At 46.1% G+C, this 13567-nt stretch overlaps 1 protein-coding gene across 3 annotated transcripts in view; it reads right to left on the bottom strand.

Moving 5' to 3' along the window:
* Positions 1 to 12290, bottom strand: part of KLHL14 (kelch like family member 14) — a 62048-nt gene extending 49758 nt beyond the window's left edge. For 2 of the 3 annotated variants that reach the window (XM_081873691.1, XM_081873693.1), the window contains exon 1: positions 8719 to 9817. In XM_081873691.1, the coding sequence (XP_081729817.1) occupies positions 8719 to 9704 (986 nt within the window). In that variant the 5' untranslated portion in view covers positions 9705 to 9817. Of the gene's footprint in view, positions 1 to 8718; positions 9818 to 11470 lie in introns of those variants that run through there. The other variant, XM_081873692.1, reaches the window with a different exon arrangement.
* Positions 12291 to 13567: the final 1277 nt, after the last annotated feature.

The raw sequence follows: 13567 nt of genomic DNA, 5'->3' as shown, positions 1-13567 counted from the left end.
CTCAAGAACAAGAAAGCTGAACATATGAAACCCAGTGTCAGGAATTGGGACTAGCAGTAATGGAACAGAGGAAAGACAAAATCTGGGAACTGGGTTGTAGCTCTGAGCTCCTCAGGAAAAAATACAAGATACATATATGATTCATAGATAAAATTTATCTCCATGTTTTTTGGTCTACTAGGTAGAGAGACATCTCTAAACACTGCACAGCTCACACAAAGAGTACAAAATAGGAGAAGCAGATAATCCAGGTGGGTTCAGTGGATGATCATAGCGAGGTATTTCATATATACAAGAATTGTGTCAAAATGCTTGTGATAGCTTGCCGGTCTCATCTCCCACTTTCAGTCCCACAATAATCACCTTACTACTTGACTTATTATGATATATTTATAATACTTGACCTCAGAAGGCAGATGTTGTTTCACATGGTTCTTTCTCTACACAGAAAAGCAGCTTCAAATTAATACGTTTGGCAGAAGGCCATTCATTTGATACAGAGTGTTATAGTTCAATAACAAGGGATACTGGCAGCAAACTAAACAGCAAACTAAGGTAAGCTGAAGGATCTGAATATGCTTAGTGTGTTCTTTTTGGCTTGTTTGTTTTATTCCCCCTCTTCAGTTGAACAGCAGGCCTCTAGTCAGCTCCATTTCAGAGTTTTGCCTTGTGAGATGGAAGGCAACAAGCATAAGTATTCTGCATAGGGATGAGCAGGGTGGCAAAATGGGGAAGTGGGAGCATTCAAGTGGGTCCTTAGAGGTTAAAGAAACCTCTAAATATATATAGGAATTGTGGAATCATAGAATTGTAGAGTTGGAAGGGACCACAAGGATCATCTAGTCCAATTGCCTGAAATGCAAGAATATTTTGCCCAACATGGGCCTCGAACCAATAACCCTAAAATTAAGAAAGTCATACTCTACTTAAATGATCTGCCAACTGAACTATGAGAAACTTTCCTTTTCTTTTTCTTTTTAAAGCAAGCTCAACAGTCTCCAAACCCAATGGGGCTGAGGTCTGTACCAGGGGAATATTTAGGTATTTAAAGGTTTGGAGGGCATGGACCCCTTGACACAAATTTGCATAAGAACACCATATGCTAATGTGTATAGATGCTAATTTAGAATTTAAATGTCAGAGAAGGCAAGTCAGCCTATTTCCCATCCAAATCGCCCTGTGTAAATTATTCAATTAATTTGCACCCTTCCCAGAGCACCTAAAATCAGTGCCCCTTCAATTCTTTTACTCCCAATTAATTTCCCAGCATATCTTTATCCAAATCAGTTAAATTCCCATTCAAATTACCCTCAAATTATCTCTCTAAACACATTTATTCTTCCAAATTAATATCCTACCCAAATCGACCCTTCACAATTCCATTTCCCCCAATTTCATTACCCACACAGGTAATGATCTGGGGCACTTAGAAAAAGATTTGGAGCTCAAGCCCCATGAACCCAACTCTAGCAGAGCCCCTGGTCTGGACATGCATGTTGCCCACTTACTGCCAGTGAATGTTGCCAGCATGGGAGCAGCATTCAGGCCCAAACCTCCACCAGTAGGCTTGCATGGTATATGTTATCAGCTATTGCCTCCAAGACCAATTTCCTTCCAACGGGAATCTTTAAACTGAGAAGAGGACCCTTTCTGCATGTGTTGTGGGGAAAATACAACTGGCTTGCAAGAACATGCAGCTTCAAACCCAGTTCCCTCTCTCCTCACATTTGCACCCAAACCAAACAGGAGAATGGGTCTTCAAAGCCCCGCATCTTAAGCAAGTGCCAGGCGCTCCCCTTCCTTAGTTAATATTTGATTATGGTGCCTACAAAGAGCAGTGAGCATACACAGACTGCAACTAGGATTTCAACCATACTTATATCCCATAACTACACACAGATAAACAAAGTCTGCCCCTTGGAAAACAGAGTGGCAAAACTTGATTGAACTTCAGAATGATAAAAATTATAAAAATTGCTTTATCGGTCATTGACAATTATACGCCTTCATGCAACGGACTTTGCAGTAAGTCTAACTTGACAAGTATCAATAGCTAGCTTTTTAAAAAATATTAAAAAGCACTCTAGTGAAGTCCATTGTGTGATGGACACTTTTAGACAACTAAGTTCTACTCAGTGGTGAAAGAGGCAAAGAATTACAGAGTTCTGGGTTAACATGTAAACCATTGTCTTGAAGTATCCAGCCTGATTTCCATTGCACAGTCACTGTAACTGTCAATATATGAGACATTAAAAAAAAGCTCATGCACCCAGGCAAATGGTAGTGAGCTGCAAAAACAGGTGGAAGGAAGAGGTATCATGGTCCTTTCTTACTAAGACTTCCTAGTGAACCAAGATTAGTAGAAAAACCTAAAGAGCCCTTTCAAACATCCAACTTCTCCTATTTGTTGAGAGGCAAAGGTGATACCACTTGCCTGGAGAGAGCTATTTCATTTTTCTCAGTTTATGGGGAAAGTGTGGGAACAAAGTAAACTCTCCATCTTTTATTCCAATTCTTTCAATTCAGAGCTCTAAAATGTAATTGAAAATGCAAAGGAAATTATCATCTTTAAAACCAGTCACCAAGAAAACCATAAGCTGTAATGCAAGGAAGAGTTTCTGCCACCAGGACACTCATGACTGGTTGCTAGTCAAATAAGGGGGAAAGCTGAAGTTGATGCTTTATTATTACCTCGAGCAAGCCATATAAACATTACAATCTCCATATATGCATCTTAGCATTTGCCTCTTCATTCAGCAACTGAGAGTTAATGCAGAAGCCCAATTCAGAAGTAACAAAATCATGGTTTGTCAATACATGCACGATCCTCATGACTGTACTTTCCTTTGTGTGTAACAAGATTTAGCTTTGATTCAGAGTTTGTAACAAACAGCGATTTCCTATTTCATCTGAACACAAGAGACTCTTGTTTGTAGAAATCATAATTAGCTAACAAATCAGGATATTGAAACAAAGCATAGTCTGCTACCTTGGTTTGTTAACAAATTGTGGTTTGAATGAACCACAGTTTCTCATATTCAGACAAAACAGGAAACTGCTGCTTGTTACAAACTGCAAATGGAAACTTTAAATCTCCTCCCCTTGTGTGTAAAGCAGAGACGGGAGGGGGCAAATCACGCATGTTATATTCAGCACTTTACAGGGTATAAAGCTGTACTTCTTTATACAATTCTTAGGATTAAGTTCCACTAAACTCTGAAATTTTATGATTTCTTACTTATGGAAAAATACATTTTCCATAGTTTTTAGAACAAACATTTACATTTTATGGGTGAAAAGTATATCTTACTTTACTACTGATTCTCTAGAACTAGCATATTGGTATGATTTATATAATGCATTTGAAATGTAATAAATGTTGGCTATGGTCTTGCATCCATTGAAGGATTTCATTTTGAGACAGACCATCATCAAAGGTATTATAGTTTCAAATATGTGCACTTGTTTTGCAGCAGTGATAACAGTATTATCTTATTTTAGGGCTACAATACAAAAGATACATAAAATTACCGGTACTACTTCCAGAGAGCAACTTGAGAATCATAATTCAGGCTTTTGGCTTTTTACCCTTTCTCTTTAGTGGGAGTTTAAAGTTTGCAAATAGGGCAAATCCCAAAGCATCTGCATGCAATAGTTTTAAGTAGTGCATTAGGAACAAAAGTGTAATTTTAAGCAAATCAGGAAGACAGTTATCAAATTATGCTAAAGGCCTGATACAGCCCCCATTAAAGTAAATGGGAGTCTGCAGCAGGATGTTAATCAGTCTTTAAGAGCAGGTGTGTTAATTCTATGTTTCTTCATTATAGAGTACTAAGCAGATGTCTATGCTACTTAACTATTTACCTCTCAGAAAGAAGCTAGTCTCTTTTAAAAAGAACCATATTCATAAGTATCCCTTATCAACATCTCATAAAACATTTCATGTAGTTCTAATTTACCTATGTCATTATTGCTCCCTGGAAACCAATAATCATGTCTGGAAATCATTCTCTTTATTCATTTCTATCTATCAGACTACTTTATTCAATAAGTTTTAAATATGCTTTCCCCCAAATAATTCCAAATAATGTTCCCATGCCTTTTAAAGAATCTCTTTCATTTAATGTTAAGCTTTCAAGGATCATCATTTGTTTAGTTTAAAATTTTATATTTAATTTCTTCAGTTTTAATTAAGTCATATGGGACAGTTAAAAAAACTTAATCTGGTGCATATAAAATTTGCTTTGCTTATGAACTTCTTTGATTTATTTATCTTTTTGTGTATATGCTAGACAGTATCATGGAATAATTATGGAATATTAAAGAAAGTCAAACTATCAAGATAGAAGAGTAGATCATTAATGGATATCAATGATAATATCTAGAGTAAAGTTTTAATATGACTACAGAGGTTAATTTGTTTTAATACTCTCAGTATGTCCGTACAATGTTATATGTGCAACAAACAAGTTAAATCAGTATCCACATTTGAGTACAAAAGTGAGAAATACTGGGTTGTATCCAATGTTAGTCCTATTCAGTGTTGACCCATTGAAATTAATGGGCTTGACTAACTTAGGCCCATTAATTTTAATGGGTCTACTTTGAATATAGCATAGATGGATTCAATCCATAGTTCCATAACACTGCAAGCCCATACATATCTACTCAGTAGGAAGCCCCATTTAGTTCAGTGGGGTTTACTCCCAGGTAAGCAGGTGTAGGATTGCAGCCTTAATGACTACAGAATAAGGTCAGACTATGTCTGTTCTGTGCATTTTTTTGCTTAAAGGAAAAAGATAGCTTCCAGCTGCAGAAGTATCAGCATCCCTGACACCTGTAAACATTCAGTGGTCAGAACACCACTACATATCCTTCAAATGATATGGACCAGTGAAGCTGGAAGGTATCTGCACTGAACCAAACAGCCTGGTATCTCAGCAATCCACCACAACACAAACCCCATCATGTCCCAGGTGGTGTGCAGAATTGAGGCTGAAGTAGGTAATGTAGTCTGTATTTCGAAAGCCAAAATATTATCCTAGAGACAGTTGCCAGACATGTTACTGTTAAGGCCTCAAATGTGCTTTTATATTTCTTAGTGCTCCTGTTACAATTTTTAATAATAATAATAATAATAATAATTTATTATTTATACCCCGCCCATCTGGCTGAGTTTCCCCAGCCACTCTGGGCGGCTCCCAATCAGTATTAAAAACAATACAGCATTACATATTAAAAACATCCCTGAACAGGGCTGCCTTAAGATGTCTTCTGAACGTCAGGTAATTCTTTATCTCTTTGACATCTGATGGGAGGGCGTTCCACAGGGCGGGCGCCACTACCGAGAAGGCCCTCTGTCTGGTTCCCTGTAACCTCACTTCTCGCAATGAGGGAACCGCCAGAAGGCCCTCGGCGCTGGATCTCAGTGTCCGGGCTGAACGATGGGGGTGGAGACGCTCCTTCAGGTATACAGGACCGAGGCCGTTTAGGGCTTTAAAGGTCAGCACCAACACTTTGAATTGTGCTCGGAAACGTACTGGGAGCCAATGCAGATCTCTCAGAACCGGTGTTATGTGGTCCCGGCGGCCACTCCCAGTCACCAGTCTAGATGCCGCATTCTGGATTAATTGCAGTTTCCGGGTCACCTTCAAAGGTAGCCCCACGTAGAGCGCATTGCAGTAGTCCAAGCGTGAGATAACTAGAGCATGCACCACTCTGGCGAGACAGTCCGCGGGGAGGTAGGGTCTTAGCCTGCGTACCAGGTGGAGCTGGTAGACAGCTGCCCTGGACACAGAGTTAATCTGCGCCTCCATGGACAGCTGTGAGTCCAAAATGACTCCCAGGCTGCGCACCTGGTCCTTCAGGGGCACAGTTACCCCATTCAGGACCAGGGAATCCTCCACACCTGCCCGCCTCTTGTCCCCCAAAAACAGTACTTCTGTCTTGTCAGGATTCAACCTCAATCTGTTAGCCGCCATCCAACCTCCAACCGCCTCCAGGCACTCACACAGGACCTTCACCGCCTTCACTGGTTCTGATTTAAAGGAGAGGTAGAGCTGGGTGTCATCTGCATACTGATGAACACCCAGTCCAAACCCCCTGATGATCTCTCCCAGCGGCTTCATATAGATATTAAAAAGCATGGGGGAGAGGACAGAACCCTGAGGCACCCCACAAGTGAGAGCCCAGGGGTCTGAACATTCATCCCCCACCACCACCTTCTGGACACGGCCCAGGAGGAAGGAGCGGAACCACTGTATAACAGTGCCCCCAGCTCCCAGCCCCTCTAGACGGTCCAGAAGGATGTTATGGTCGATGGTGTCAAAGGCCGCTGAGAGATCCAGCAGAACTAGGAAACAGCTCTCACCTTTGTCCCTAGCCCGCCGGAGATCATCAACCAGCGCGACCAAGGCAGTTTCAGTCCCATGGTGAGGCCTGAATCCCGATTGGAAGGGATCCAAATGGTCCGTTTCCTCCAGGCGTGCTTGGAGTTGTTCAGCAACCACCCGCTCAATCACCTTGCCCAAGAATGGCAGATTTGAGACTGGGCGATAGTTGGCCAAATTGGCCGGGTCTAAAGATGTTTTTTTAAGAAGCGGTTTAATGACCGCCTCTTTCAGCGGGTCTGGGAAGGCTCCCTCATGGAGGGAAGCGTTCACCACCCCGCAAAGCCCATCGCCCAGCCCTTCCCGGCTCGCTTTTATCAGCCAGGATGGGCAAGGATCAAGGAGACAGGTGGTCGGTTTCACTCGTCCAAGCAGCCTGTCCACATCCTCGGAGGTAACAGATTGGAATTGATCCCATGTAACAGGACCAGACAGAACTCTAGCACTCTCCCGCCCTGGCCCTGCTCCCACGGTGGAGTCTACCTCCTTCTGAATCTGAGCGATTTTATCTGCAAAAAACTTTGCAAAAGCATTGCAGGAGATCTTGGGGTCCCTACCAGGCCCCGTTGGTTTTTCCTAATACTTGGCACTAAGATACACTAAAGTGTAGCTAGATATTTTACAAAGCCTCTCTAGAGACAAAGAAAGCCAGAAGCTCTGCAGCTATCATCACCTAAAGTTAAATGTTTAAGTTAAACATGGAGTTTTTGTTAAGTTCTGCACAGGGAAATAAAACACCATAATATGCAAAACACTATGGATCTCACAACGCTCTTCCCGATCATGCCACTTTAATAATAATTCACTGTTAACCATATATTAAAAAGACAAAATAAAAGTTTTGTGACATGTCTAGACTTTCAGACAGTTTGATATTAATACATACAACAAAAAAGAGGCATAGCTACACACAAAAATATAATATTAAACACTTCCCATCTCTTTCATTTCCCATAGTAGCAATTTAAAAGATTTTTATCATGGATTTTCATTCACTCATTTAACAGGAAAATATATATGATGTCACAAACAGTATGACATCATGACTTTTCATGGGCAATACCTGCATTTTATCAACGGCAGTATTATAAGTGAGCATAGAAAGTACTTTAAGAGCTAGATGTAAACCCAGACATCTGCACTGTATTTGGATTGTTTTATAAAACAGGTGAAACATTAAACTGGGAATAATGTGAAGCATGTTAATGATTAACACATTTTAAGTTGTACTTTTTGCTGTTAAATATAACTTGTACATTGCATTGTAGTATCAGGGGAACAGAGCATTATATCAGAAAGAATTGTGGTAACTTCCACAGTAGAAAGATGAGGAGCTGGCAAGATACCATCCCTGTAGAAAGGGCCCAAGGAGATCATAATGGGATTTAAAACTGATGCTACTAAGCCATGGCTGTTTGCCCATCCAATTTTCTCCCCATATTGTATTTTAAGAGACATCTCCTAAATTATCCAGCACATTCCACTTTCCCTTGACACCAGTCTTGCTTGCTGTGCACTGCACCTCTAACAAGTACTGTAGTTCAGTGACTGGGCAGCTTAACACTTAAGGAGAACATCACAACCTGTTACTGAAGTTTTCCTTTCCTTTTTCAAAACTGTATTCTCCTTTTGTCCTCCCCTCCACTAAATCAAACAAATTTAAATAAATTTAAAAAGTACTTTGCTTTCTTCAAAACACCTCACCATGGGCTGTATCAACAAAGCATCTTCCAGAAAAGTGTGGGTGCAATTCCTCATGCATTTTGACAGGGCTCGAACTTTCCCTGCAACCCGAACTTTCATCCAAGTGCATTACACAAGGAACTGACCTGTATCCTTTATCACAAGCTCACCCACAAGAGCACAAGCAGAAATCCACAGCGCAATCCTATACAGGTCTACTGAGTAATAAGTCCCCACGTGACTTCCTTCCGCATGAGGGTCCAGCTTCAGTTGTCTGCAAACTTTCTGCACGTGTTATTGATGCAGTAGGAAGTGACTATCCAAAACAGCTGCAGCATCTTTAAAGGGCCCCAAATATCTAAGCCAAGGCTCCTTTTTGAGCCATGATATTCCTGTGGCTGTTGCTATAGTGTGTCCCCCCCCCCATATATATTTCCTCTCTATTTTCATCCAGTGCCTATGGGAGGGTGTGTTCAACCCACCGCCTCAGCCAGGCGCTGTCCCTGTTTTGCTCACAGCTCTGTAGTGCTGAAGTCAACTTTTGAACCTCAAGTTCCATGTACCCACGCAGCTAATCCGATGCAAAGTATGAGGCTTTGTCTGAATGGGACCCCCCCGCCCGCCCGCTTCGCCTTCTCTTACTTACCTGCTGGCCAAGCTCTGCCTGCAGTGCTGCCTGAAGGGCATCAGGTGGTAGTTCATGGCGTCCAGAAGCAGCTTCTGGCAGACGGGGTCGGTCCGCATGAAATCCACCGACTGGACCCGCTCGACGAGCTCCGGGGCCGGGATGAGGGCGAAGCGCAGGCGCTTCATGAGGTCCGGCGCGTACTGCATGCGGGTCTCTCGGTCGTGCTCCAGCCACAGCACGGACATCTGGAAGAGCGCCAGCTCCGACTCGACGGGGGGAGGCAGCGAGTCCAGCAGGGCGCGCATCTCCTCGAAGTTGAGCAGCAGCACGTCCTCCACCAGGTACTTGTTGGCCAGCTTCTTGGTCTCCTCGAGGCCGTGCAAGGCGGCGATCTTGCACACCTGCTTGTAGTTCTGCACCGAGATCTGGTCGTTGAGGAACTGCACGCACAGCTTGGTGACCTGCGGGATGTGCAGGATCTTGCTGACCGACAGCACCTCCTCCACCGTGTCCAGGGACAGGGTCACGTTGGCCGTGTACAGGTACTCGAGCACCAGGCGCAGCCCGATCGACGAGCAGCCCTGCAGCACCAGGTTGTTGATGGCCCGCGGGCTGGCCAGCAGCTTGTCCTCCGGGGACGAGGAGGGCGTGCCGGACTCTTCCTGCTGCTGCTGCTGCTGCTGCTGCTGCTGCTGCTCTTTGGAGGGTAGGCCGTCCTGAGCACCTGGTCCGACGCCCAGCGGGTGGTGGTGGTGGTGCCCGCTCCCCCCGCCGCCGCCTCCTCCGCCTCCGCCTCCTCCTCCTCCGGCGGTGCTGGAGAAGAGCGATCGGAAGTACTGCGAGCACGAGGCCAGCACGGCCTTGTGGCAATGGAACTGCTGGCCTTGCGCCGTCAGGGTCACGTCGCAGAAGAGCTGCTTCCTCCACAGCAGGTTGAGGCCGTGGAGCAGGTTGTCGCTATGGCTGGGGTCGAAGGTAGACGTTCGGTCCCCGGACCTGGACATGGCGGGCAACCTCAGCGCACCTGACTGGAAAGCCGCCTCCGACCTGGGCGAAGAGGGGGCAAGGCGGGGTGGGGTGGGGTGAGGAAACGAGTGGTTGAGAGGCTGGGGGTGGAGGGGGGCACACAAGAACAAACGCGGAGCTTTCACAGGCCTGGCGTGTCCATCCTTATCGCAAGCACCGAGACGCGTCCTGCTCAGCCGCCCCCGCCGCCGCCACGGCGGGCTTGGGGCTGCTTAAAACTCTCGGTGCGCTGCTCTCCCCCCGCCATGGGGCTTGGGCTTTCATCTCCAGCAAGCGCTGCTGCTGCTGCTTCCCTCCCGAAATGGCGGGGGGTGGGGGTGGGGGTGGGGTGGGACACGGCTCGTGGGCAACTACTTTCTTTCAACCCGGGAGGAGCGGAGGAGGCGCGCGCGCCACTTGCGCGCCACACTGCTGCTGCTGCTGCTGCTCCCTTCGCAGGAGGCGGGAAAGGAAGGTGGGGTAGAGTTTGGGCTTGTACGGCAAGCGGTGGAAACTCTCAGAGAAACTATCGAGACGAAAGAGAGGGCGGGTGGAAAAACCACGCAGCCCTTGCCAAAGTCGAGGGCGGCCAGGCCGCTATTTCAGACAGCCTGCCTGAAGAAGCCCCTGTCGGATGCCCCTCCCCTTCCCCAAACTGCGCCTTTCCCGCCTTTGCGAGGGACGGCGTCTGCAGAGCCGCCAGACGCTTCGCCTAGAAGCAGCACCGCGAGGGCGGGGGGGGGGGGGAGAGGAAGGAATGTCCTCGTCTGTGGGAGAGGAGGAGAGGAGAGGGGGCAGCGGTGTGCACCCAACTCCGGCCGCCTCTCGCTGCGCGTGCTGCACTGCATTGGGCAAAGCGGGGAGAGAGGCAGGCCGAGCCGAGTCCCCCGCCAGAATCTGGCGTTGATTCTGCGCGGGTTGCTTTTCCTGTGGGCGGAAGGCGGCGCCGCTTTAACTCCGGCAACTCTGGGAAGTTCGAGTGGGGAGGTGGGTGGATGTGAAGGGGGGAAAGAGAGAGATTGGGGGGCATGAGGGAAGGAGAAGGAAGAGGCGGGCGGGCGGGCGCGGAAAAGTGCCCCTGCGCCGCCAGGAGCCGGAGCTCCCCAAGCCAAAGTCGCCTGGACTCTGAGGGCGGCGGCGGCGGCGGCGGCTGAGGGGAATCAATACACCGAGCCTTAACCTGGGAGTTGCACCTGCTCGCGCTGAGGGGAAAGAGACCCGCGCTGGCCGTCGCCCGCCTCCGGCAGAGCCGAGCCCTCCGCGGCAACAGCCAGCGCCGCCGCCGCCGCCGCCGCCGCCACGGCTTCTCTGCAGGATCCCGGCGAGGGCTGCTACTTCCATTGTAGCTTCCCCTTCTGGTGGGCAGCGCTTGCAGTCTTCGCCTGTGGCCAGGTGGCAGGGAGGTCCCCTTCCCCGGTCACTTCCCTTGCCTCCCAACAGTCGGGGTTTCAGAAATCTCCAAGAGCCTCTCCCTTTAAGTGGACCCGGTCATTCCTCCCCCCCCCCTTCACACACACCTCTCATCCGCCCTCCCCTTCTTTCTTCCTCCTTTGACCATTTCTTGCAGTCGGAGTTTATTCTCCAAAGACGTGCGTGTAACACAAGTGCACCCCCCCCCCCGATCGCCACATACTTCTAAGCCCACGGAAACCACACACACACACACACACACACACACACACACACGCCCCGCTTTCACGACAATAAACAAGCCACGAGAGAGAGAAAATACTCAAGACGGATAGACCGAAGGCCAGAAACTTACCTGCTCCACAACCAGCTGCCAAAGTAAAGGTTCACTTAAGCTCCCCCCCTAAAAAAAATCAATTGTCCTTCCTTTTTAAAGGTTTGATCGCTCCTTCCAAAAACAAAAACAAAAAAACAAAACAAAAAAACCTTCTGGTGCCCAACTCCAAGCAGTCACTCTTTACAATTTATTTTGTCGTACATCATTTGATCACCATGAATTAGCAACAGCAAGAAAATGTACGAGAGGGAGAAGGGGAGAGAGAGAAAGAGAGAGAGAGAGCGCGCGCAGAGCTTTCTGCAAGAGAAGAAGAAGAAAAAATGTACGTGTGACAAATTATGCTACCAAGAAACAACACATCATTATCCTTGGGCCTGGGGCTCAGTGAGTCGTAACGAGAGTAATAGGAAATCCACGGTTGGGGAGAGAAACGGTCGTGCATGGCCGGTGGAGAGAGACCATACAGGGGGATGGATGCTGGAGAGACTCGCAAAATTATGGCTCAAGGCTATTGTAAAAATTGTCGAGCGTAAATGACTGCGATTTCAAACATCTTTGGAAGAAAGAAGGGGAGAAAGCGACCCCCTCCTCTGCCTCTCTCTCTCTCTCTCCTCTCTCTCGTCTCTCTCTCTCTCTCTCTATAAAGAACCGTCAAGTTTTAGTGCGCATTGCTAATTAGTCAATTTCTCTCTGCCTTCACAGGCTGGCGACTTTGCTGCTGAGCTGAAACTGCTAATTTCTGTGACCAGCTTTTTTTCTTAGCTGTGATCTGGATGAATGAGTAGCTGTCTCACAGAGATGACAAAAATAAACTCTAATCCCCCCCAAAAAATTTCCACTACATCTTTCTCATGCATAGATTTATGATCTTCAAGCGCCCAGTGCAATATGCAAACTTTTGTGTCTGCACAGAATGGTGTTGGATTCATACTGCACTATATTTGTTTTCTGCCTCCCCTCCCCTCCCTAGCTGCCCCATGTGATGGAAATGTCTGGTCTCAGTACAAGAGATATTGTCACCCCCCAACCCTCTGTTATTAGTTTGACAGGGTACACCCTCCATTCATGCATATGTGAAGGAGAGAGATGAAGAAGCAGAGGTAAACTGAGGCTAGTGCATAATATTAGTACTATAGCTGTTGCTTTTTCTTTGATTCATCTGCACCACCTACAATTTATGCTCTTGTTTGAAAGCATATTTTCTCTGTCATTTTGTCTGGTTAGACAACTGTCTCTGTGCTTCACTGTCAGTTCCTCAGCAGAGAAAAGGTTCAGAAGTCACTTTTTATTGTCAGATTAGCATATTGCCAGATTTGCCTTCCAGTTTAGAGACTTTGCAGTGCAGAAGCCTGACCCAAACTGCAGGAAAACAACTACTCTTTAGCAAGCAGAGCCTTTCAACTTTTTGCCTGATCTAGAGATACTTATGAACTTGCACCACTCATTTCCTAGGGCGAGGTAGGAGGTGGTGGTGGTTTGGTGCAGGTTTTGTGGATGCTTTATTAAATTGAGTCATAGGTCTTTGAAGAAATTTTGGTGTATTCCTCCTACCAACAGGCACTGGAGTAGTGGACAAATTGTCCACACTTGATCCTGTGATATATTACATCCTCACTTTTATAGCTCTGTTCTTCTGTTGTCAAATCTCCAAATGCCCAAAAAGGAATATATGACCTTGAATAAAAATCCCATTAAAGGAGACTTGAAGAGAAGCACTTCACAGAAAGTTGGAGCTGGGATAAAATCTTAAGATTCCCAACTAATAAGGCTCTTGTAATTAAAATGCATGCCAGGGGGTTTATCTGGAACACTAGCCCTTATTTTCTTCCTTCTTAGTTTACAAAAGAATGCAAAAACATCTGCTGATGGAAGAAAACCAGCTGGAAATCAAATTTTACAGGAAATGGGGAGACCCACATTACAGTGCAGCAACTGATATCATAAAGAAAACGAAGGTGCCAAATGATTCAGATTAATTTACACTTTTTGCAATGTAATTTATACAAGAGTACATTTTCTTAATGTAGCATTCCGTGTCTTGGCATATTGCATTGACAGGCTAAGGGCATAGTCTGCATTGGGCGGGGGAGTATTCAGTGCACCCTGTCCCCACAA

The sequence above is a fragment of the Podarcis erhardii genome (genome assembly GCF_964252035.2).
Source record: "Podarcis erhardii genome assembly, chromosome: 8".
NCBI classification, from domain to species: Eukaryota; Metazoa; Chordata; class Lepidosauria; order Squamata; family Lacertidae; genus Podarcis; species Podarcis erhardii.
The sequence above is the reverse complement of the archived record's forward strand: the minus strand, read 5'-3'. Positions and strand labels throughout refer to the sequence as shown.